We start from the raw sequence: 23,792 nt of genomic DNA, 5'->3' as shown, positions 1-23,792 counted from the left end.
CGCCTGTACACGCCGCATTCCTTTTCAGCATTCTTCCTTATGTATTGGCTATGATCGTGCCCTTTCTTTCTCCCTCTCCCTCTCCCTTTCCCCTTTTCTTTCCGTCTATAGTTGTAGTGTCTATCAATTCGCCTAGAACTAGCGTGACATTTTTCTCCACGTATGAACGGCATGAGAATGTGGCCCCAGCGTCAAGCATCACTTCACGTGACCCTCCGCGAGGGTCCCAGGGCGTGGTCACGTATTGAATCGCCTCGCGCCCTGTTGGTCTGCCACACGCGTCCTACCGGCCATCTTGCTTGCGAGATGGACGACGGGGATGGGCATGTGCCCATTGTGGACATAGACGTGGGCGAACTCCGCAAGTATTTGGAGGCTCTGCTCCCTATTGTCCTAGGCACCGACTCTGCATCGGTCGCCTCGATATGGTCGCAGACGCGTACAGAAGACTATGCCAAAACATTTTTGCAAGACAACACAGTGCCAGTCCTTTTTGTCGATCAGGTGGCAGAAGAAGAAGGTGCTGTCCATTATACCATTGCACAAAAACCAACGTGGTCCGGCAATCAAAGCTCTGTCGTGGCCCTGATGAAGCGGCAAGCCACGTTGGACGCTCACGTACCGCTAGCGTCACAAATACGTGTGGTCACTTTGCTTGGCGCTTGGTCTTCCGATGTTTCGAATCCGGATGCAGTCCACCTCTTAGAAACACCGTATGAAGCGCTAGAGCACGTCCTACACAACGTTATGGCGCCATGGGTCGATGCCTACGTGGAGGGGCACCCTGAGGACAGGGAAGAAGAGAGTAAGACAGGCGCGCCTCTTGTCCGACGTAAGCTGTCTGAATTGGAATGGAGCTTGCGGCATGTACAGCAACATATGGAGATCCCACAGGTGGTTCTAAATGTACATCCCATCATCGAAGCCACATGTGAACGTGTGGGTGACGATGTCAGTGCGAATGATCTAGAGCCTGCATCGTTGCTGGAAGACGATGCGTTTATCAATCGGTTGCATGCAGATATGAATGGCTGGGTTCGTGCGGTACAGACAGTGACCAAACTGGATCGTGATGCCTCGTCAGGCACAGCACTTCAAGAGGCCAACTTTTGGGCGGCGATGGAAAATGCCTTGGACTCCATGGACCGACAATTGCATGCGCCAGCCATTACATTGACACTGGATGTGCTGACGCGCGCCAAACGATTCCATGCCACTGTGTCGTTCCATGCCGATACAGGCCTGAAGGATTGCATGGAGAAAGTGCATGGCTACAATACGCTGCTTAAGGATCTGCCGCTGAATGATGTCGTGTCAGCCACGACCTTGGAAGGTCTAGCGGAAGCACAACGTACGGTCCTTGTCACGTTTACGAAGAAGCTGCGTGTAAGTACCTACCCCATTCGCCGTTCGCTGGACTTTGTCGAGGCGCTAGGCCGTGATGTGCGTGATGCTCTCCTGAAAGTGCTGGGAAGCATGAAACTCATGCAACTCGTCTACACCACATTTGCTGCGACCATGGCCATCGTCGACGAAATGCTGGACGAATGGGAAGAGAATGTGAAAGAGTTTGTATATGTGGCGCGCAATATTACTCGCAAGCGTGGCGACAAGTTTATTCCCATCAAGATTACGTCCCCCTTCATGGCATTACGTGCGCGATTGGCCTACATTGGCCGTCTTCGTCGTGCACATGAAGAACTAGTGGAGATGGTGCATGTGGGTCGTTATGGCAAGGCTCAGGGCGTAGAGGGCTCTGTGCAGGACATTGAGCATGCACTGGATGGGCTACGTCATATTGATGTGCTGGATACGAGCGACAAAGGCACAGCGGCGCTGAGCGAAGCAGAGACCCACTACAATGAGCGCGTTTCGCATGTGGAGACTCGTCTCATTGAGCAGCTACGTCAGCTCCTTCGGGATGCACGATCAGCGCGTGAGCGACTTCGTATCTTGGCGCATTTCAATCGACTGTTTGTCCGGCCTCGCGTTCGTGCTGCTGTACAAGAGTATCAAACGGTTCTCCTGCAAAGTGTGCGTACAGACCTTGACGCGTTGCGACGCAAGTTTCAGCAAGGGTACCGCCACTCAGATGCCCACCTTGTGGGCCAGCTGCGACACCAAGCTGAAATTGTAGGCGCTATTGTTTGGGTCAGCGAAATGGAGCGACAACTCCAACTGTATCGGCAGCGTGTCCAGGATGCGCTGGGAGATGGCTGGACGGACCATGTGGAGGGACAACGGCTGTATGCCGAAAGCGAGGCGTTCCTGCAGCAGCTCGATCCCCGCAAGTTGGTGTATGCCTGGGCCCAGGATATGGGCCATAGGGCCTCTCTGCCGCAGGGATATGTCCTTCAAGTGGTATCGACGCGAGATGGTGACGAAGAGCACAAAGCCTCGTCCGATAAGCTTCTTGTGCAGTACGATGCGCATACGTTTGCACTTGCGGACGAAGCCCATGCGCTAATGATGCTGGGCCAGGTGATTCCACAAGCCCTGGTCAGCCTATCGCGGGATGCGCGCCGTCTCTTTCCGTACGTGCTGGCTCTGGACAGTGCCCTACACACCCTGCACAAAGTCACGTCCAGTTTGGCTTCGGTGCCTATGATGGCGTCTCTATTGGCTCAGGCGCAGCTGGACACGCGAACGCACCTGGAAACGCTAATGCTCTGCCGCTGGGAGCACCTACTTGAAGGTGCGAATGGGTACGAAAACGAGTATGTGACGGCGGTGGATGCGCTGGGGAAGGCAGTTCTCCAGCTTGAATCCCTCGCCGATCAAGCGACGAGTGTCCAGGCGAAGCTGGATGCGTTGCTGACGCAGCTGAAAACATGCGAGTATACCAAGGACGCCTTCCAATCCACGCTGGCGTCCATGCAGTCGCAGATTTACGCCCTTACTCTTCAAGGGTTTGTCAATCTCCCTGCCTTTGTAAACGCATGGCAAGCGCGCGTAGACGATGTGCTTGTGTCGCGCATGGAAGAGGCTCTGACTGCGTTGTGTGCTAACCTCGACGATCCATCACAATGGCGCGAGGATCTCCCGATCGTGCATATTGTTGTGCGTTCCAATACACTGCAGCTTGACCCGCCTGTGGAGCAGGCACAAATGTACTGGTTCCAAGCGTTGGGCTCGTGCTTGGATACTGTGCTGCAGCAGGTGCAGCTCAACGTTACGTCTGAAGTATGGACGCGTCAAGAGCAACGCGCTCGCACACTGCAAGGCCTCATGGTGCGTCTACCGCCTGCTGCCTTGCAGGCGCCGCTGCAGCGTGTCCAACGTGCGATGGAAGAGGCGCGGGCGTATGCCGACCGATGGTTGGCCCTGCAAGTGCTCTGGGACGTGGAACCCGATACAGTCGCGCCCGATGCGTCCATGGAGACCTGGCTGTCGTTACTGTCCGAGATCCGCACGACGCGCTCCTTTATTGAAGCGCCAGCGAGGCGATCAAAGGGTCTGATCCATCTAGATGCGACGCTTGCGCAATCACGTGTTCTTACTCGCTTTGAGGCATGGTATGCAGCCCTTGGAACGCGCTTTGCTGCCTACTTGCATACGTGCCTCCGCGATATGCATACTACGATGACCACATGGCGCACCACTCTCGAGCCTCTGAGTGCGATGCACACCTCCACAACGCAAGTGGTCCAGCTGATTACTAGCGTGGCACAGCTCACGCACGAGCTTCGGACATGGACGCCGTATGTGGACCTGCTCGCGCAGGGTCAATCGCTGCTGCTGCAGCAGCGGTGGCCACGTCCCCAGGACTGGGTCTATGCGGAGCAAGTAAAAGCAGATCTATCGACGTTGCGAGAACTGCATGCTCAGAAGCATGCTTCCATTGAGGCCCAGCAAGAAAGCCTGCATGTACGCATGGCCCAGGAAACGCGCGCATTGTCTGCGCAAGCCCAATCCCTGCAGGAGGCCTGGGCGCATGAACGGCCTAGCCAAGGTGCTGTGCCTGTGGCCGAGGCCCTACGTGTGTTGGGCGAGTACGAAGCCCGTGTGAGTGCGCTGCAAAAGCAGGCGGGTATGCTAGCGGACGCACGCGAAGTCTTTGGCCTCGAAGCCCACGACGAAAGCATCTTGAGCGTCGTGGCTGACGAGGTTACGCGGCTCAAGCAGGTATGGAGTGCGCTCGCCGAGCTGTGGGGCGAGTTGGACGAACTTCGGCAGACGCCCTGGAGCCGCGTGCAAGTGCGTCAAGTGCGGCAGCGTTTGGAATCCATCCTGCGGTCCTGCCGTGCGCTGCCCAGTCGCGTTCGTGCGTACGAAGCATACGAAACGCTGCATGACCATGTTCAGTTTTTGCTAACGCACATCAAAGTGTTAGGCGATCTCCAATCCGAAGCGTTCCAATCGCGGCACTGGCGGTCCTTGCATACCAATCTCGGCGCGCCCCGGTACGTGGCCAGCACGCATACGTTGGGCGATGTATGGGCGCTCGATTGGCACTTGCATCTCACTACTATCCAAGCCGCGATTGCTGAGGCGCAAGGCGAGTATGCGTTGGACGTCTACTTGCAGCAAGTGCGCGACGCATGGACGGCGTACACACTAGAGCTGGTCGACTATCGGCATGAATGCATGCTTCTGCGTGGTTTTGATACGATTTTCCAGCTGGCACAAGAGCATGCTGGCGGATTGCAGGCCATGGCGGCCAGCGCATACTATCGTACATTTGAAGAAGAGGCGCACATGTGGGAGGAGCGCGTAGCCCGCATCCATACTACGTTTGATTTGTGGACCGATGTGCAACGCCAATGGGTCTACTTGCGTGGCGTATTTAGTGCCGGTGCTGATATGGCGCATATGCTTCCTGTGGAGAGCGGCCGATTCCAGAGCGTCAGCAGTGAGTTCTTGGCCCTGCTGAAAAAGGTCGTAAAGTCGCCACGTGTGCTGGACGTGATCCAGATTCCAGGGATCCGTGGGTCGTTGGAGCGACTTACAGAGCTCTTGCATCGAATTCAAACAGCTTTGGGCGAGTACTTGGAGCGTGAACGCGCACGATTCCCACGCTTTTACTTTGTGGGTGACGAAGATCTGCTGGATATGCTGGGTCATGGCCGCGATGTCGTCCACGCCTCTAAGCATCTGACTAAAATGTTTGCGGGCGTCGCATCAGTCGTGGTCGAGCAAGGTCAGATCCAGGCGATCCGTACGACAGCCGACGAAGTGGTCGATCTGCATACCCCGATTCCTGTGCGCCAAGATGTGCCTGTGCATGTATGGTTACAGGCACTTGAGCAAGGTATGCCACAGACCTTAAAAGCACTGCTCCCGTCCGTCTTGGAGCGTGTTGAAGCTCTTGATATGAATGACAAGGATGCGCTTGCGGCGTTCTTGGCCATGGCTCCAACGCAGCTGGTTCTGCTGGCTTGGCAAATCGCATTTGTACGTCGCGTGGAAGCGTGTCCGTCTCAGCCAGGACACTGGACAGCGAAGGACTTACAGCCTCTACATGCATGGATCACGGCGCCCTGCGCACACCTGTCATCGCTCGCAGGCGATGTTGCTACGCTTCGTCGCCCAGCCGAACAATGCCTAGCGCTGTTGCTCTTCCTCACTACGGTTCTCCACCAGATCACGGACGCGTCGCCGTTTGTTTGGCAACAGCAATTGCGTCATTACTGGGACGGCACCGAGGTCCATGTACGTATGGCGTATGCGTCCTTCACGTACGGCTTTGAGGTGTTAGGTGCACAAGAGCGCCTCATCCCTACGCCACTGACGAATGCAAGCTACATTACGCTTACGCAGGCGCTCAAGGCACGGCAGGGTGGCGCGCCATTTGGTCCAGCAGGGACCGGCAAAACAGAAACGGTCAAGGCTCTCGGTGCGGAGCTCGGTCGATGGGTGTTGGTGTTCAACTGTGACCAGCAGTTTGATGAGAGTGCGATGGCTCGTTTGTTGCTGGGCCTGGCACGTGTCGGTGCGTGGGGCTGCTTTGACGAGTTCAATCGATTGGATGAGCGTGTGTTGTCGAGTGTGTCACAGTCTATGCAGGCCGTGCAGCAGGCATTGGCGCATGAGACAGAAGCTCGGATTGGGTCGGTGCTTACGCGCGTCCAACCGTCTACAGGGCTCTTTGTTACGATGAACCCAAGCTATGCAGGGCGATCGCATTTGCCAGACAATCTGGTGAAGCTTTTCCGCCGCGTAGCCATGACGCAGCCAGATTCCACCTTGATCGTGGAAGGATGGCTGCGTATGCATGGATTTACTGATGCCAGTTCGTTGGCATGCAAGATGGTGACGCTGTTCCAGCTGTGTATGGAACAGCTGAGCGATGCACCTCACTACGACTTTGGATTGCGTGCGCTCAAAGCGGTACTGGTGGGCGCGGCTCATGCACGTCGATCGAACCCTGCAGAGTCGGAGATCAATGTAATTGTGCAGAGCGTGCAAGAGACGGTGCCCCCACGCTTGGTAGCCGAAGATGCGCCGTTGTTTGCCGAGCTGGTCGCGGATGTGTTCCCTGGCATTGCCCCCAGCTCTTCAATGTCGAAGGACCTGGTACAGGCCCTGGAGGCCGAATGTGAAGCACAGCATCTCGGGACGGGTGCCTGGCTTGAAAAGATATGGCAGCTACATCACGTTCTGGATATCGCACCAGGTGTGGTGTTGGTCGGTGAGGCTGGTACAGGCAAGACGCGGGCATGGCGTACGCTCCTGCAAGCCCTGGAGCGCGTCGAGCAGCGTGCCGGTGTAGCCCATGTATTAGACCCGAAAGTGCTTAGCAAGGAAGCATTGTATGGTACATGGGATCCCACGACGCGTGAATGGACGGATGGTCTCTTTACCTATACGCTTCGCCGCATTCTCGATCGTGCGTCGACACAGCGCCACTGGATCGTATTCGATGGCGACTTGGATCCGGACTGGGTCGAGACGCTGAATAGTGTGCTGGACGACAATCGACAGCTGACACTGCCGACCGGTGAACGTTTGCCGTTGCCCTCGAACGTCCGACTTCTCTTTGAGGTGGACTCAGTGGCGTATGCGACGCGTGCCACCATTACGCGATGTGGTATGGTATGGTTCCCCAGCGATGCTGTGACACCCGCTATGCGTCAATCGCATACAATGGCATGCTTGCAAGCCGCCTCGACAGACGATGATACCCTTTCGACACTCTCAGCGGCGCCTGGTGTCATTCCTGAGACGCAGCGGATCGTGGTCGAGGCCATTGAGGCATACTGGGCGCCTGGCAGTGTATGGGATGTCGCTCGTGCGTCCGCACTGCGTCATGCCCACTGCATGGTATGGAGCGAGGCACGTGCCTTGGCCGCTTGGTTGACGTGGATGCGCCGCGCTATCCAGCGCGCGGTCAGATACCAGGTGCGCCATCCTGATTTCCCTTTGAATGAGGCGGATATGCGGACGTACGCCCAACGCTCCTTCCTCTTGGCGACGCTATGGGCAATGGCCGGCGACGCTACCGACGAAGTGAGGCAGGAGGTATGTGCCGCTGTAGCCAAGCTGCCGTCCATGCCGACGGTCCCAGGCCGTACATGGTTCGACGTCGATGTGGACATCGCGCCTGGTGCGCCATGGCGTGCATGGTCGGAGGCCGTGCCGAAAATCCGCGTGGATGCACGTGTGCTCACAACGAGTGACTTGATCATCCCTACGGTCGATACAGTACGACATGAATCGCTTCTGCAGATGTGGCTGCATGAGCAGCGGCCTGTCGTGCTATGTGGCCCGCCCGGAGCCGGTAAGACTATGGTCCTACTGGAAGTCCTGCGTCGTTGGCCGGACGTGGATGTCGTGACGCTAAACTTCTCGTCGCAGACGACATGCGATACGTTGCTACGTACGTTGGAGTCGCACTGTGTGTACGAGTATACCGCCAGTGGTCAACGCCTGGTCCCACGAGCGCCTGGTCGTCGGTTGGTGTTGTTCTGCGACGAAATCAATTTGCCGACGCCGGACGCATGTGGTACGCAGCGTGTCTTGGCACTGCTGCGACAGTGGATTGAGCATGGCGGCTTTTACCGCCAGCTGGCCTGGGTCACGCTGGAACGTATCCAAATTGTCGGTGCATGCAATCCACCCACCGACGCTGGACGTACACCGCTACCGCCTCGGTGGCTGCGGCATACGCCCGTGGTCTGGGTGGGCTATCCCTCAGACGAGGCCTTGGTACAGATTTACAGCACGCTGGCGCAGGCGCTCTTGCAGTCTATGCCGTCACTCCTAGGCTATGTCGATGCCGTGGCGCGGGGTATGGTGACGTACTTCCGCGCGACGCAAGCGCACTTTTCTACGGCGCAGCAGGCGCATTATGTGTACTCTCCGCGTGAGTTGACGCGGTGGATTCGTGGCATGCACCAACTGATGACGACCGATACCGACTTGGACGACCTAGTTCGAATCTGGGCGCATGAAGCATTGCGTGTCTTCCAGGACCGCCTTGTGACCCCAGAGGACAAGGCATGGAGTGACGAGGCGCTGGACGAGGCGGCCCGTACTGCCTTCCCCGGCTTGGATGTGCGTCGCGTGCTACGTCGGCCGTTGCTGTACTCAGACTGGCTCTCGCGAACATCGAAGCGCGTTGATCGTGAGGCGCTACGTTCGTATGCGCACGCGCGTCTGCGTGGCTTTGCAGAGGAAGCGCTGGAGACAGAGCTGGTCTTGCATGATGCTGTGCTTGACTTGGCCCTACGCTGCGACCGTGTATTGCAGCAGCCGGCAGGCCACTTGCTGCTGATCGGTGTCGCAGGCTCTGGCCGCACGACTATGGCGCGCTTTTGTGCGTGGCTGCGAGGCTTGGCGCTGTACAATCTGCCCACGTCGCGTGCCTACGACGAAGCCCGCTTTGACGATGACCTGCGTGCGCTCTTGCGTCGGGTGGGTATTCGTGGCGAGCGTGTGTGCTGGACGCTGGACGAGAGCCAAATGGCCGTGCCGGCGCGTGTAGAGAAACTCAACACACTCTTGGCCAACGCCGAGGTGGCTGGGCTCTTCGAGGGGGATGAGTACACGTCGTTGTTGTCAGCCTTGCGTGACGCAGCTCAACGCCAAGGCTTGGTGTTGCATGCCGACGACGAACTGCTCTCGTTCTTCCGTGCCCAGATCACGGCGAATCTGCACGTGGTACTCACGATGACGCCACCACGCGACGATCTGACCAAGCGGGCGACAGCCTCGCCAGCGTTGTTGAACCGATGCACCTTAGTCTATTGCTGGTGAGCCCCTATCACGATACCTCTGCCTTGTTGTCTATAAACTTACATAGGGCTGTACTGATCCAACGCCTGTACAATCTTGCCCATCATGTTTTTCGGTCCTAATATAAATTCGCCATGATGGAAATCAGGCTCGTATTCAATCCGCTCTTCGAAGCCACTGCGCTTCAAAAACTTGATGACACTACTGGCCTTCACGACCGTATCTGCGCCAGCCAGATAGATACGCAAGTGCGATGGATCGCTGCGTTCAGGCAAATCATCGGCCAGCAGCACATTGGCGGACCAGTCAAAGTGCCGCATCAGCACATTCGCTGTGCCCAATTCACGGGCGACAAAGTAGCGCAAAACGTACTCCACAAACGAGTCGGTGGGCTTGTACAAGAAGCGGTAGCAAATGTGAGGCGCCCACAACTGGAAGCACACAGGGTCCACAAACAGGGACCGATGAATCAGTTCCGGCCAGGCACGCATGAGCCATGTGTGGACAATGGTGCCCATGCTGTGCGACAGCACATTCACGCCACACTTGTCCAGCCGATGACGCTCTAGCATGTGCCGAATGGATGTCGAGGCCTCATGGTACTTCCACGGGCGGAGGAAACGCTTCGAGAAGAATTCATACGAAACCCAGGGCTGCAAAGGCACCAACAAAGGGCGCATAGCCGGGCGACCACCTGGGGCGACCAACGCCTGGACGGCCGTAATGTACTGCACGACACCCAAGCCAAGGCCATGCAGGAAGAGCGCAGGGCGTGGTGCCTCCCCCCGTGCAGCCGCATCGGGCGTCCATCCAGCTGGCATGTATATCAGGTACGAGTATCCATCCACTTCATACCGATGCATGCCCAGCACAGAAAAGTACGCCTGTGACACGCGATTCATAAGGAAGGTGCCGACATACATGGCCAGCGGCCGCGAGTTCACATGCACAGGATCCAGCGTAAGTAGCATGACGCGCTTGTTTCGACGCTCCTTTGGCGTCAAGTCAACCTTCTCGGGGAAAGGCAGACCACGTCGCGCGGCAAACAAGTCCACAGCGCCGGCCAGGAACTTTTTCATGTCATGCGCATTGGAGTCTTCCGCGATCACTTCTTCATAGTACTTTCCAAAGAGCGACCAGGACAGCCAGTCTTGCACATCATGCAGCGAAATGTGCTCTGGGCGCACACCCAGGAACCAGCCGGCCATTTCATGACGGAACTCGACCGCTCGTGGATCGTCGAACGCCAGTGGCGCCTTGACAGTAGGTAGCTTGGCCTTGTCCTTCGATTGCTCCAGGTGTGGCACTATATCTTCGAGCCCATCAGACACACCAGTGGTCACGGCACGAACGACAAACTCCCGCGTCGCTGTGTGCGAGCCGGCCCGGCCCTGGATTTTTCGTGCGAGGAGTCGGTAGTAAATCGAGAACGACGACTCCAGCAGAGCGTAACAAAACAGGCCTCGCTGGCTCAGCCAACGCACAAGACGACGGCGATGCGCAACCTGCCATGGCAGTCGACCTGATGTGATCAAGCGCCAGAGTTCACTTGCATCACGCACGAAGTACGAACGGATGGCAATGTAGGCAATCACATACACCCAAGAGAGTGGGACGATGCCCCATAGTAGGAGCACAAGCGCCTGAGCTAGTGCCTTGGGCGGTTGGCGCTTCAATAGCATGAATGTGCGAGCCAAACCAATCGGCCAGGGCCCCGATAAATGGGATGGCAATGACGTCGATGCAGACGCTATTTTTAACCAAAAAGTGGAGCCGAGCCGAGCAACCCAGGCCAACCCCCCACCGCCCGCAGGCACGAAATCACACGGCCCTCACCGGCTACATCCATCGACATATGTACAAGCCTCCCAGCGGGCCATTTTAGGAAATCGTTCTACAGGCAATATATAGCAGTGTCATATTAAGGCGTAGTCGTTGTAGAGGCGGCCGAAGGAGCGCTAGCTTCGCTCGACGTAGCCCGCACAGCGTCGGACGCAGAACACGAAGCCTGGTCGGCAGCCATACGTGGCGTCTCAAAGCTCTTCATGCCCGACAGACCCCAGCGGTCCAGCATAGCTTTGTCCTGGTCCCATGACGAAGTTGGCGTGGTCAGCATGCGGTGGCCCGTGAAGATCGCATTCGCACCGGCCAGGAAAAGCATCGCCTGCTCGGATTCAGAGAACATGTGACGACCAGCAGCCAGACGCACAATCGACGTAGGCAAAACAATACGCGCCGTAGCCACTGTACGCAGCATTTCCTGGAACTTGATCGGCTCTTGGTCAGCCATCGGTGTGCCTTCAATGGCGACCAACGCATTCACAGGGAAGCTCTCCGGCGGCTCCGGCAATTGACTCATCTCCCAAATCAAACCAACACGGTCCTCCTCCTTCTCACCAAGACCCAGAATACCACCAGAGCATACCGCAATACCAGCATTGCGCACATTCTCAATCGTCTGCAAACGGTCGTCGTACGTGCGCGAGGTAATGACCTTGCCGTAATGCTCACGACTCGTATCAAGGTTGTGGTTGTACGCTGACAAGCCCGCTTCCTTCAGCTGCTGGGCCTGTTCCGGCGTAAGCATGCCGAGAGTGGTGCACACTTCCATGCCCATACCACGGATCTCACGCACCATGTCCAAAATGCGCTTGAAGCCACGCTTACGGCCGCCAATCTCACGCCACGCAGCGCCCATACAGAAACGAGTGCTGCCATTGGCTTTCGCACGACGCGCCTCCTCCAGCACAGTATCCAGCTCTTCCAGCTTCGAAGCTTTCGAGTGTGTATCGTAGCGGCTGCTTTGCGAGCAGTACGCGCAGTCTTCCGAACAGCCACCCTCCTTGATGTTCATTAGCGTGCACAGCTGAATACGGCTAGGGTCGTGGTGAGCACGATGCACGGACGCAGCCTGGAAAACAAGCTCCAGAAGCGGCTGGTCAAATAGTGCCTGCACGTCGCGCCTCTCCCACGAACGGCGCGGCGGAGGCGTCCATGTCGACGCGCCAGGTGCATTGGAGGAACGTGTGCCGTGGTAGTCCGTCGATGGCACAGCACTTACAACAGCTGTGCCCTTCCATCGACGCAGCACCATAACACCTTGTGGGCGTAGAGCTCGGCAAGCACTCATTGACGAGCCTAGCATTGATAGGAACGTTTGGTAAGAAAAGAAGATTCGATGTGCGTGCGTTTGGCGTACGCCCAACAACGCGCTAGGCGCCCTCTCGCACATACACTCGGCAACGCCACGGCGAGGCCCTGACGCTCGGCCGGACCTGCCGATGTCGGCGCACGTGGTGCTGATGTGGACACTGCAGATGAACCATGCAATCGTCCTTCCTCCTCTCGTCACAGCGAACGTGTATCGACAAGATGACTGACGTCGCGTCGGACCCTTCGTCTTCAGGTCCAAAGGATGCGAATAGCAAGTCCCTGAAGCAAGCCACCTTTGAAGAAGAATTGGAGAACCTGGCTTGCCGCTTTATTGTCAACCTTCCAGCCAACGAGCTGACGTCCATTGAGCGCATTGGTTTCCAGGTTGAACAAGCGTACGTCGTTATTTCCCTTGATAGAATAACTAACACGCCCTAGGCATTGGTTCTACTTGGACTTCCTATGCCCACAAAACCCGCAGCTGCCCCAGCGTAGCCTTCGGAAGTTCACCGAAGAGCTGCTCCATGTGGCTTCCCTAGCTGTACCACTTATTCAGTTGTACACATCGAGTGGCCCATCCAGCTTGAGCAAAGCATACAGCCAGTTCATGGAGTATAAAACACGCGTGCCTGTATGTGGTGCGATTCTTCTCTCAGAGGATTGGACCAAGTGCATTCTTGTTAAAGGGTGGGGCAAAGGCGCTTCATGGACCTTCCCTAAAGGCAAGATCAATCAGGATGAGCCGGAACGAGACTGCGCCATTCGAGAAGTGCGCGAAGAGACGGGCTTTGATGCTAGCGACCTCTTGCCTGAGAACAGCAAGGACTATTTTGAGCTGACACAGCGCGAGCAAAAGATCCGGCTCTATGTCATCCCAGGTGTGCCAGAGAGTACACAGATGGAAACACAGACGCGCCGCGAGATTTCACGTATTGAATGGTTCAAGTTGGGAGATTTGCCTACGGCCAAGAAACCCAAGTCACCCGCCGCGGACTTGGGCGGCAAGTTTTACATGGTGATGCCATTTGTCATGCGTCTCCGACGATGGATTCAGGCGAATAAGCGCACGCACCCACGCCGTCCCATCGTATCGACACCGACACCAGCACCCAAAGAAGCAGCACCAGGTCAGGTTAGTTTGGATGCACTCTTCGGCACAGTCGAATCACCCAAAGCTACCCCCACCAACAAACCTGGCCTCATTTCTCTCCCCCCGTCAGCAATGCGTCAAATGGCTCAAACAGCCAAGGCAGCATCGGCGCGTCAATTGCGTCAGCAGTCACCATCGATAAATGTGGATCGTACCCAAGACGAGGAGTCCAAAAAGAAGCTGCTACTTACGTTGCTGCAGGGGTCCCAGCCTCCGCCGCCTCCCGTGCCTCCGCAGCCATTGCCGGCGCCTCCATCACATATGCAAACGCAGCGTGTGGATGGCTCCACAGCATTGCGTGCATTGCTAGGTCTGGATCAAACTCAGATCCCCACCATGCTAAAGCCCGCTTATCCGCAGGCAGGTATGCCTTCCTCTGCTCCAGGGAATCGCGATACATTGTTGTCTATTTTGAACGGGCCAAAACCAGTGAATATGCCCTCATCTGGCCCTATGCTTGCACAGTTGGGCCAAATGCCAATGCACGTACCTATGCCCATGCCCATGCCTATGCCCATGCCTATGCCTATGCAGCAGCCACCTAGCCAAGATCGACCCATGCCTAGCCCATGGATGAATGCTAATGTCGCCCAGGCGGACCCAGCAACACGTCCTCCACCTCCTCCCACAGGCGATCATCATCGCGCTCAGCTCTTGTCGAGTTTGCGGAATGGGCCAACTCCGCACTCACCAACCTCGGCACCTGCTCCGATACCGCAGGCCGACAGGCCTCCTCCACACAACATCCCTCCGTCGACATGGCGTATGCACACCCCACCTGTAACCTCACCAGGTTCGTCGCATCAGCAAGCACTTCTGTCGACATTGCTAGGCTCAGGGCATCCAGGTACACCTACACAACATACCGGCGTGCCAACGCCACCACCTATGAGCCCTCAAGGTCCACCGCCTTCAAATGCGCCCACCCAGAACTTGCTGAGTATTCTAAATGACCCTCCACCCACCTCGGCGGCACCACCACAAAACCAGCCTCCAAACAGGGAGGCTTCAAATGCACTTCTTAGTACATTGTTACACGGTAATAGAATGTGGTAGATCTATACCCACAACGTAATGGTTCCGCTATGGTATACACAATGCATAGTGTACGTCTATTTTTAAAGCTTAAAGAAGCTTGAAACTGCGCGTAAGCTGGTCCATGACAGACACAGGAGCTGGACCTAGACCAACAACCGTGCGACTGCCAGGTGCTACCTGTGTTCGACCCCTACTCATGTTAGACGGACACCGCACTGTCCAATATACGTACGCGTCCTGAATGACAGCAGCAGGCACTCCGAGTTTTTTGGCCGTTTGCTGAAGCTCAAGTAACTGTGTTTCATCCGGCACTTTAATAGCAATCTTGGTTTGACTATCCTGTGAGTGAGAGGAATACGTACCCTAGCTGCTTCCACCGGTGAACGTATTCGGGTTGGGAACGCTTGGCCTTTTTATAGACTTCTAGGGTTGCATGACTTTTCCATAAGCCTTGTATCAAGTACGTACCCACACTGTGCTGCAATCTTGCCTTTGTCCATTTTGAGGTCCATTCGGACACCTAAAACCTAGCTGTCAGCTTACCAGTAGAGTATAGCATACCATTTTGCACGGCTCTGAAGATGAAGAAGAGTCATCCTCATCGCCATCTTCGAGATCGCTCACATCGTCATCGCTCTCATAGCCTGACCCTGACGTCCACTTGGAAACCAAATACCCAGATACAAAACCTGTGGCAAATAGGGCCAGGGCCCCTGTGTGCGCTGTGATGCTGCTCATAAAAAAAATATATGCGGAAAAATAAAATGGATTACCCTCAAACAAGGCGCCCGTGCGCAGATAAGCAACGCGCGCGCGGATTATGGCGTGACACAAATATTAGGGGCCTTATGGGCCTATTTTTCCCGCCTTTTAGGGCCCTTTCGCTTTGCGTGTGGTGTTTTTTCCGTCGGCCGAAAAAAATTAGCGCGCCACCTCGCGTTGCATAAATATAAGGAACGGTGGCGGGATTTTATCTCTTTACTATCAAATTCCATCATGCAAATTTTCGTTAAGACGCTCACTGGCAAGACGATCACCCTGGAGGTGGAGTCTTCAGACACGATCGACAATGTGAAGGCTAAGATCCAGGACAAGGAAGGTATTCCTCCGGACCAACAACGCTTGATCTTTGCTGGTAAGCAGTTGGAGGATGGGCGCACTCTGAGCGACTACAACATCCAGAAGGAGAGCACTCTTCACCTGGTTCTCCGTCTGCGCGGTGGTATGCAAATCTTCGTCAAGACTCTTACTGGCAAGACGATCACCCTGGAGGTGGAGTCTTCAGACACGATCGACAATGTGAAGGCTAAGATCCAGGACAAGGAAGGTATTCCTCCCGACCAACAGCGTCTTATTTTCGCTGGTAAGCAGTTGGAGGATGGCCGTACTTTGAGTGACTACAACATTCAGAAGGAGAGCACTCTTCACTTGGTGCTTCGCCTTCGTGGTGGTATGCAGATTTTCGTCAAGACTCTTACTGGTAAAACTATTACATTGGAAGTCGAATCCTCGGACACGATTGATAACGTCAAGGCTAAGATCCAGGACAAGGAGGGCATTCCACCGGACCAACAGCGTCTTATTTTCGCTGGTAAGCAGCTGGAGGATGGCCGCACTCTGAGCGACTACAACATCCAGAAGGAGAGCACGCTGCACCTTGTTCTCCGTCTGCGTGGTGGCCAGTAAGTTAGTCATTTGTTATAGCTTAGTTTTTTGAATGTCATCAAATCTTTTTTCATTGTTACACTATTGTTATATGCACAAAGTCAGAGTGTAGTGCCGCAAGGAAAGATCCGGCGTCGAATGAGATAGGTAGGCCATTACTCGCCGAAAATCTGCCAGGTGTTAGTCGCTATGCCGAAATCCCAAGATTCGTACCTTCTGTACACGCTTGAGCACGCCATCCTTCGATGGGTCTGCACCGTCAGCTTAAAGAAACCCGAAGAATACGTACCGTAAGGATGATCCTTGCTGGGAATCTCAAGGAGAGCTGGGAAGGCCTGCATATACTTGTCGACCAGGGGGCGGATCTTATCGGCGATATGTTGGTTGATAAGAACAATAGCAATGTCGTCGCGCTCCTTGGTAAACTTCATGAAGGCTTCTTCAATGTCAGCGGTCGGCGTCTTGTTATCCACGACGAAGAAGTTTTTGTCACCATCTTTGGACACGTCGCCGATACCAGCGAGGATGAAGCCGGTTGTCGAGTCCTTGCATGTGAGTACAAAGAGGTAGTACCTACCTCATCCGCGATAAGTGCGATTAGCGAGCGATGTCCAGCTTGCTGTTGGCCCGACATCGTATATGGTGCACAGTGACAGGCTCAGCGGTCGGGCTGACGACCCGTGCTCGTGGGGCCACGTGGCATGATGAAGGAGGCAGGAGAGCGGAGATGAACGACGCTTGCATAGCTCATCCTCGACTCGCAGGCCTGCGCAAGAGGTGATTTCCGCGATGGCGCCGACATTTTTGCCATCCAATGCTGCAGGCGGATCTGCGAGTACTTTTGCGTACGATGTTGGAGGTACGCCTTTATTGCAGCCTATCTCGAAGGCGGGCAACAACCCGTCGCGTGTATGCTACTTTTTCGATTCCGACATTGGAAACTTCCACTATGGCGCTGGCCATCCAATGAAGCCTATGCGTATTCGCATGTGCCACTCGCTCGTTATGAACTATGGACTGTATAAGAAGATGGAGATTTTTGTATGTGACGCTCGCACTAACTCGGTAGCGTGCCAAACCAGCGACAAAGAGGGAGATGTCGCAGTTCCACACGGATGACTACGTGGACTTTTTGAACCGTGTGACGCCGGAAAATGTGGACTCATACGTCCGTGAGCAGTCGAAGTGTATGTATAGTGTGTGTGAATGAGCTAATGGCAGACAATGTGGGGGATGATTGTCCTGTGTTTGATGGCTTGTTTGAGTACTGTTCCATTTCCGCGGGTGGCTCGATGGAAGGCGCTGCGCGTCTTTCGCGGGACAAGTGTGATATTGCGATCAACTGGGCTGGTGGTCTACACCATGCCAAGAAAGGCGAGGCAAGTGGATTTTGCTACATCAATGATATCGTGCTTGGTATTCTGGAGCTGCTTCGGTACCACCCGCGTGTTCTGTATATTGATATTGACGTGCACCATGGTGATGGTGTGGAAGAGGCATTTTACACGACGGACCGTGTCATGACCTGCTCGTTCCACAAGTACGGTGAGTTTTTCCCCGGTACAGGTGAGCTGCGTGACATTGGCTATGGCTCTGGCAAGCACTATGCATGCAATGTGCCATTGCGAGACGGCATTACCGATGAGACGTACCAGAGTGTATTCAAGCCTGTGATCCAGCGTATTATGGAGCAGTACCAGCCCACGGCTGTGGTCCTCCAGTGTGGGTCGGACTCCTTGGCGGGCGATAAGCTGGGTTGTTTCAACCTAAGTATGCGTGGCCATGCCAGCTGTGTGGAGTTTGTGAAGAGTTTTGGGTTGCCGCTTCTGCTGCTGGGCGGTGGTGGGTACACCATGCGCAATGTGAGCAGGGCATGGGCGTACGAGACGGGTCTCGCGTCCGGGCATGAATTGAGTCCAAGTACGTACGATAATGGAATGGTCTGACCTTCAGTTGTGCCTGTGAATGAGTACTACGAGTACTTTGGGCCAGAGTACCGTTTGGATGTGCTGCCGAGCAACATGGAAAATCTCAACACACGCACGTACTTGGACAAAGTCAAGGAGCAAGTGTTTGAGAACCTGCGCCATGTAGCGCATGCCCCCTCGGTCCAAGGTCATGTCGAGCCGCGTCTAGCGCACGATATGGCGTTGGACGATCAGGACGATGAAGACGACGATCCCGATGTGCGAGCGAGTGATCGTGTATTGGATCAGCGGGTGCAGCGCGATACGGAGATTGACGACTCGGACGACGAAGGGGAAGGTGATCGTCGTGACCGGCACAATTGGAAAGAGGATGCGATGGACATGGAGGCAGGGGAGACCAAGCCGGTGGTAGCCGAGGCCCCACCAGCAGGGGACAACGTAGCGCCGCCGTCGCAACTGCCGCCCACTCTCAACACCTCCGCATCGCCGGCGACCGAGGCACCCCATACCCAACGAGAGGCATCGTCTTCGTAATGTGTAGGTCTACAAGTCTATTCTATAGAGTCACAGCACGGTACGCATCCGCCTTGCGACGCGAGATAAAGTCGGCCGCAAAGCGACGGCCATCGAGAGTACTGCTGTTCGCGTACACGGCCTCCGCAATGATATCAGCTACATCCGGCGATGGGTTCAGCGGGAACGACAACAGCATCTCCACAAAGTCGTCCACATTCGCACGCAGGCCACGCAGTTGATCGCGGCAGTACTGCAAAAACTCGCTGGAAGGCGGCTGCGGCGTGGACGAAGGCGCGCCAGCTGTCGTGGCAGCACGGCGCGTGGCTGTAGGGATGCCGGCCGCCGTACCGGTAGGCCGAGGAATCCCGTCGTTCATTTGCGAGAGGGCATCGCGGCGGACTTGGTGCTTTGGCTTCATCGTGACCCAGCCATCTTCGTCCACTGTCGGCACGACTTTCGCAGTCGCAGCGGTGGACGGCGTAGCCGACGGCGTCGCGAGCGCGGGCGGTCGGCTGGGCAGCGGCGCAGGCTTCGGCAGGCCTGCAGGCTTCGCCGGGAGACCTGTGGGCTTTGTAGGCGCCGCGGCCTTCGACGACGAGCTCGGCACCGTCTTGCCGCCAGCCGCGACCTTGACCCAGCCGTGATCCTGCGAAGGCGTGGGCGCCGGGGCCTCGGTGTGCGTCGAAGAACGAAGGACCGAGTTGCTGTAGGCACTGGGCTTGGATGCCTGTGCCGCTATTTCGTGCGCGGCGCGTGCGCTTTCTTCCTGCTGGATCTGCGAGAGCGACTTGGCAGGCGTGGTCTTGGGCACATTCCATGCGGCAGTGATCGAGCGTGTAGGCGCAGCAGGCGACGAAGACGTCGTAGCAGACGAGACTTGGATCTGCGCCATGGCACGCGCCAGCATGGCCGAGTTCGCAGCGCGGTCCTTCGCGTCCTGCGCGGCGCGATCACGCTGTTCCGCCTCGAGAATCTCGCGCATGTTGGGCGTCGCATTGGACGCCTTGGAGGCCGACGAGGCCCAGGGCGCAGACTTGGCCGCCGCAGGCGTCTTGGCAGGCGTCGTGGGCGCTGCCACTGTCTCGGCAGGCTCAGTGGTCGTCGCAGGGGCCGCCGCCTCGTCGGCGGAGGCGGGCGTGGCCGCCGCCACGTCAGCAGGGGGCGCAGGGGCCTTGGTCGGCTTCACCTCTTCGTCCACGGCCGGTGTCGCGTCCGCTGGCGGGGCCGCAGGCTCAGCCTGGGCGTCGGCCGGCGGGACAGCCTCGGTCGACGACGTTGCCGGCACGACACTCGCATGCTCCGTTACCTGGGTATCGCCGTGGGTATCAGGCGACGTAGCGTGCGTGTCTGTAATAGGTTCTTGCTGCGCCTGCTCATCCATATCCTTCTGGACTTGCACGGCATGCGCGGCATCATGCGCAGCTTGCGATTGCATGGCCTGCAACATATCTTGCAGCGCAGCTGCATTGGCATGCGGCAGCGACGAAGCCATCACGCTTTGCATCATGGACAGCGTTTGCGACTCTGATGCGCCTGAGGCCATGAGCGACTGCAGCTGCGTCATTACACGCACAGCCGCAGCGATGTCATCCGCTGAGAAGTTCGACGGCGTGAGTGTCGTCCCGGCGGCGTGGGGCGCCGTCGTCGGAGAGGACGAAGACGGCGCGGTCTCAGTCGCGGTGCTAGGCATCATGCCGGCCCCCGGCACACGAGGGGAGTGCGGCGCAGGCATATGCGGGGAACTCCTATGCGAGGCCACGCCTGGCATGGCGCCAGGCGCCGGCCCCGGTGTCTGCGCGACATGCCGTCTCGGTGGGGGCACGAGGAACGGCTGCCCAGGGTAGCCCAGTTCTTGGACGAGCACATGAAGAGGCCGAAACTCAGGGTCCTCTTCCGGTCGAAGAAGCAGGTCCGAGTACAAGTACTGCTGCTCGTACCAGGCCTGCATGGCCGTCGCGGCAAAAGGGCCCTGGACCATCCCGCTAGGATCCAAGTAGAGCCATTTCTGTGTGTGGGGCGACCACGACGTAGCGGGGGGGACGGCAGGCGGTGGTGCGTCGAGGCCCGACGCACGCGGCCATACAGCCCCACGAGGCTCGTCAAAGGCGAAGGGCGCGGTCTCCTGGCTGGGCGTGCCAAACGCCTGTGCTTGTGGATGCGTACCAGGTGCTTGACTGAATGCATTCCAATATGGATTTTCACGTTCATCAGGTGCAAAGTAGGCATACGACATGGGATACATCTTGGACACTATTACCACAGCAGAAGTGGAAGAACTTCAAACAGGACCGGCGCCGCTGCGGTACCAAGAGGACTACCTAGGTGGCTTAGTCATCAACGACAGCGTTGCCGAAGCTTCGGACGCCAGGTCGTGCACACCGGACGCGAGCCACGGCGCGTCAGGCCGCTTACGAAAGCGTTCAAGTAGCGCTTCGATCGTGCTCTGGACGTACGCAGGCGCCGGCGCATACGTGGGCTGGAGGAGGTGAGTAGGTGTGTGCCATACGTACGTCGCAGGGGGGCCGTCGCAACGCGTCGACGACCATGGCCCAGAACCCGTGCCAAGCCCAGCCAGCGTCTTGCTCAACCACCTGCTGAACGAGGTGTGTGAATTCACGCTGCCAGGCAGGCTGGCCCGCCAGCATCGCACGTACGTCGTCCAGGGCCTGCGCGACATCCTCCACCTGCATGGGTGAGCACGGCAGCGACGTACCTCAGCTTCCATAGCATCGTACATGCTCGTAAGATTCATGGCATTGCACCAATTGTGGTTGATCTGGCATAAGTAGATAGATACGTACACTCATGCAGTCGGTCAAATTTTCCACTTCATGGTACCAGTTGGATGGCACAAAGATCGTTTGGCCAGGCTGCGATGGGTAAGGCGAGCGGCCCACACATACCTCTTGCTCAATTTCGTACACACGCTCACGCACCTGCCCCCACCCAGGCCAGCCTTCGTAGCCATCTTGGTACGCCCCAAGCTTCCCCGCATGAAAGGCTTGCTCCATCTCGGCATAGCGACTCGCTAGCGCCGACGTACGTCGCTCAGGGAACTGCCGAAGCCAACGCGCGTCGTCTGGCGCAAAAAGCCGCCATCGTTTGCGGCCCGCTATATTAGTAGACCACGAATAGGACGTGTACACGTCACGATGCAGAGGGGTATACGAGCCACGCGAGCCAAGATAGCAAAATCGAAAATCGTCCGCTTCATACGCTTCGGTGCTTTGCGTCAGCCAGGCATCCGAAGCGAAGGCGTACGTCGCCGTGGGGCGGGCATGCGGCGTTACATTGTTCATCCCTGGTGTTAGCCAACGTACACGTACAATCATCCGCAAAAAGACAGGGTGTCACATAGGGAAATGGACGCGACTGGTCCCGCGCGTGGGCATCAGTCCGCGACGAACGGACCAAGTGCCAGTCTTTAATATACACAGGCTCTGACGAAGTCCGAAGAAGGTGTATGGCATCTCGAAGCGCCATAGATCGTCTCTCGGCAGATCCTACAATGACAGGCACTTGATGGTCGCCAAAGTCGGCACACAACGCCTCCCAGTCGATACGGCCGTCGTGGCCGTATCGCTGTATCGCCGGCCAGGACGCCACCATCGCAGCCGGGAGCATCACAGGTAGATTGGGGGCCAAGTAATCACGCTGTCCATATTAGAAACGTACTACCTACGTAAAACTCGTCATAGCTAGGTACATGGTCCAATACTGGCACCACATACGACATGCTCGCTGCAAGAAGAACGCCCCGCCTCCACACTAACACTTCGTTTTCAAGACAGCTCCTGCCTACCTTTCTACAAACGGCCTGTGGGGAAACGAATAACACCTTCTTGGATCTGACCGTGAGCCATCTGGTACATACCACAATCGCTACCAGCACACCGTCACCACGGTACACACGAGCCATGATGAGGGCCCGGCCATTGCTTGCAGCTTGATTCTCAACGACCATCAACAACCAGTTGGACATGTCAAAGTCGTTATGGAACCACATTGTATGATCCAAGCTCGCCATCATGGAAGGAGGACCCTCACGCAGGTTGGCCAGCATATTGCCGAGCATGAATTGATCAATATGGAAGCCAAGCACAGCACGCTGGTCGTTGACGCTGCCAGGCGAATGACCACGCGCACGCAGCCAGTAGGCAAGCTTGGTCCCATACTGGATGTGACCATTCTCATCGAAGACCGTAGGTACAGCAGGGCGGAATTCCACAGGGAGATTCTGCTGGTCATTCGTATACTTAGTCAGGTATTTGTGCAAGATAGCTTCTTTCGGCGTGTGCTCCAGTGCCTTGAGATACCTCTCCGAGCCCGGTTGGCACATATCAGGTAGCAGCACTTCAGTAGGTAAATTGCTGTGCCCGTCCGGCATAAACTTCATCAGTTTGAACGTGCCCGTCGCGCCGATAATCGGCGGGGGTGCGTAAAACTGAGGCTGTGACGGCTCTGGCAGTTGGAAGGACACAGTCGCTGTGAAAATCAGCGTCTGATCCTGCATCGCATCCACGCGACGTGTCATGTACGACCGACCGTCACGAAGCTTCTTCACATAGTAGTAGATATGTTTCTGGTGCGAGGCGCGATTCAAGAATTTGCCCTGGGGTCAGCTAGCTTATCACATACATGAATTTCCTGCAAGGTCAGTAGGCGCTGAAAAAACGTACATGAAGCTCCATCTCAGGGCTCACAGTCTTGGTAGCCGCTTTCATGGATTGGGCAATCAAGGTACCACCGAAAACGGATTTGCCCATCACAGGCACCCAGTGCGACTGCATACGTTAGAGATCGACGCTACGCACACTCGAAATGCTCTCAAATTCACAGTAAGACGTTTGGCGCACATCCACATGCTGAGAGAGCCGCTCGTCCCATTCTTCCGCAGATAATTCCTTCTCCGACATGCTGGTAAAGGACGCGCAAAAGAGAGGTTGCACCCTCCTTAGGTCTTGGCTTCCAATTCCACAGAACCGCCTCGACTCCACTTAAGGCGAGCCCTCCGGCCGGCCAAGCCGGTCGTAGGCCTTGGCGCGTGGCCAAAGCCCTCGCCCGGCCGAAGGAGGGGGGATGGGCAGTCCACGTGGAGCTCCCCCGTGACACGACGCCCATTGCGCTAGGTGCGAGACATCGACAGCATCAGTACGCTGCACTAA

General features: G+C 56.6%; 10 protein-coding genes across 10 annotated transcripts; 3 read left to right on the top strand and 7 right to left on the bottom strand.

The window, feature by feature from the left end:
- Nucleotides 1–306: 306 nt before the first annotated feature.
- Malapachy_1647 (cytoplasmic dynein heavy chain 1) lies at nt 307–9,198 on the top strand (the record flags this gene model as incomplete). Its single annotated transcript, XM_018136150.1, has 1 exon — nt 307–9,198. One exon carries the CDS (start codon nt 307–309, stop codon nt 9,196–9,198), a length of 8,892 nt encoding a protein of 2,963 aa, XP_017990903.1.
- Nucleotides 9,199–9,236: 38 nt separating this feature from the next.
- Nucleotides 9,237–10,859, bottom strand: Malapachy_1674 (hypothetical protein; the record flags this gene model as incomplete). Its single annotated transcript, XM_018136176.1, has 1 exon — nt 9,237–10,859. The coding sequence occupies one exon, from the start codon at nt 10,857–10,859 to the stop codon at nt 9,237–9,239; it is 1,623 nt and encodes a 540-aa protein (XP_017990703.1).
- Nucleotides 10,860–11,098: 239 nt separating this feature from the next.
- Nucleotides 11,099–12,271, bottom strand: Malapachy_1625 (biotin synthase; the record flags this gene model as incomplete). The annotated part of the gene is made up of 1 exon (XM_018136129.1): nt 11,099–12,271. One exon carries the CDS (start codon nt 12,269–12,271, stop codon nt 11,099–11,101), a length of 1,173 nt encoding a protein of 390 aa, XP_017990671.1.
- Nucleotides 12,272–12,549: 278 nt separating this feature from the next.
- Malapachy_1655 (decapping enzyme) lies at nt 12,550–13,790 on the top strand (the record flags this gene model as incomplete). The annotated part of the gene is given in 3 exon segments (XM_018136158.1): nt 12,550–12,725; nt 12,769–13,756; nt 13,773–13,790. The coding sequence occupies 3 exon segments, from the start codon at nt 12,550–12,552 to the stop codon at nt 13,788–13,790; spliced, it is 1,182 nt and encodes a 393-aa protein (XP_017990644.1).
- Nucleotides 13,791–14,605: 815 nt separating this feature from the next.
- Malapachy_1638 (pth2-aminoacyl-trna hydrolase) lies at nt 14,606–15,030 on the bottom strand (the record flags this gene model as incomplete). The annotated part of the gene is made up of 4 exons (XM_018136142.1): nt 14,606–14,708; nt 14,751–14,852; nt 14,881–14,955; nt 14,987–15,030. 4 exons carry the CDS (start codon nt 15,028–15,030, stop codon nt 14,606–14,608), a joined length of 324 nt encoding a protein of 107 aa, XP_017990806.1.
- Nucleotides 15,031–16,338: 1,308 nt separating this feature from the next.
- On the bottom strand, nt 16,339–16,817 carry Malapachy_1637 (vma7-h+-atpase v1 domain 14 kda vacuolar; the record flags this gene model as incomplete). Its single annotated transcript, XM_018136141.1, has 4 exons — nt 16,339–16,353; nt 16,397–16,434; nt 16,473–16,728; nt 16,761–16,817. The coding sequence occupies 4 exons, from the start codon at nt 16,815–16,817 to the stop codon at nt 16,339–16,341; spliced, it is 366 nt and encodes a 121-aa protein (XP_017990809.1).
- Nucleotides 16,818–16,972: 155 nt separating this feature from the next.
- On the top strand, nt 16,973–18,645 carry Malapachy_1645 (histone deacetylase; the record flags this gene model as incomplete). The annotated part of the gene is made up of 4 exons (XM_018136148.1): nt 16,973–17,224; nt 17,253–17,370; nt 17,405–18,103; nt 18,137–18,645. 4 exons carry the CDS (start codon nt 16,973–16,975, stop codon nt 18,643–18,645), a joined length of 1,578 nt encoding a protein of 525 aa, XP_017990901.1.
- A 22-nt stretch (nt 18,646–18,667) lies between these two features.
- Nucleotides 18,668–20,869, bottom strand: Malapachy_1672 (molecular chaperone; the record flags this gene model as incomplete). Its single annotated transcript, XM_018136174.1, has 1 exon — nt 18,668–20,869. One exon carries the CDS (start codon nt 20,867–20,869, stop codon nt 18,668–18,670), a length of 2,202 nt encoding a protein of 733 aa, XP_017990743.1.
- A 72-nt stretch (nt 20,870–20,941) lies between these two features.
- On the bottom strand, nt 20,942–22,363 carry Malapachy_1678 (hypothetical protein; the record flags this gene model as incomplete). Its single annotated transcript, XM_018136180.1, has 7 exons — nt 20,942–21,103; nt 21,138–21,311; nt 21,341–21,403; nt 21,429–21,497; nt 21,531–21,928; nt 21,954–22,281; nt 22,310–22,363. The coding sequence occupies 7 exons, from the start codon at nt 22,361–22,363 to the stop codon at nt 20,942–20,944; spliced, it is 1,248 nt and encodes a 415-aa protein (XP_017990887.1).
- Nucleotides 22,364–22,433: 70 nt separating this feature from the next.
- Nucleotides 22,434–23,543, bottom strand: Malapachy_1632 (peroxisomal acyl-coenzyme a thioester hydrolase 1; the record flags this gene model as incomplete). Its single annotated transcript, XM_018136136.1, has 5 exons — nt 22,434–22,475; nt 22,502–23,239; nt 23,266–23,274; nt 23,307–23,411; nt 23,442–23,543. 5 exons carry the CDS (start codon nt 23,541–23,543, stop codon nt 22,434–22,436), a joined length of 996 nt encoding a protein of 331 aa, XP_017990814.1.
- Between the last annotated feature and the right edge of the window lie 249 nt (nt 23,544–23,792).

Source organism: Malassezia pachydermatis (genome assembly GCF_001278385.1).
Source record: "Malassezia pachydermatis strain CBS 1879 chromosome Unknown scaffold7, whole genome shotgun sequence".
Classification (NCBI taxonomy): domain Eukaryota; kingdom Fungi; phylum Basidiomycota; class Malasseziomycetes; order Malasseziales; family Malasseziaceae; genus Malassezia; species Malassezia pachydermatis.
Note: the sequence above shows the minus strand (reverse complement) of the source record. Positions and strands in the feature narration are given on the sequence as shown.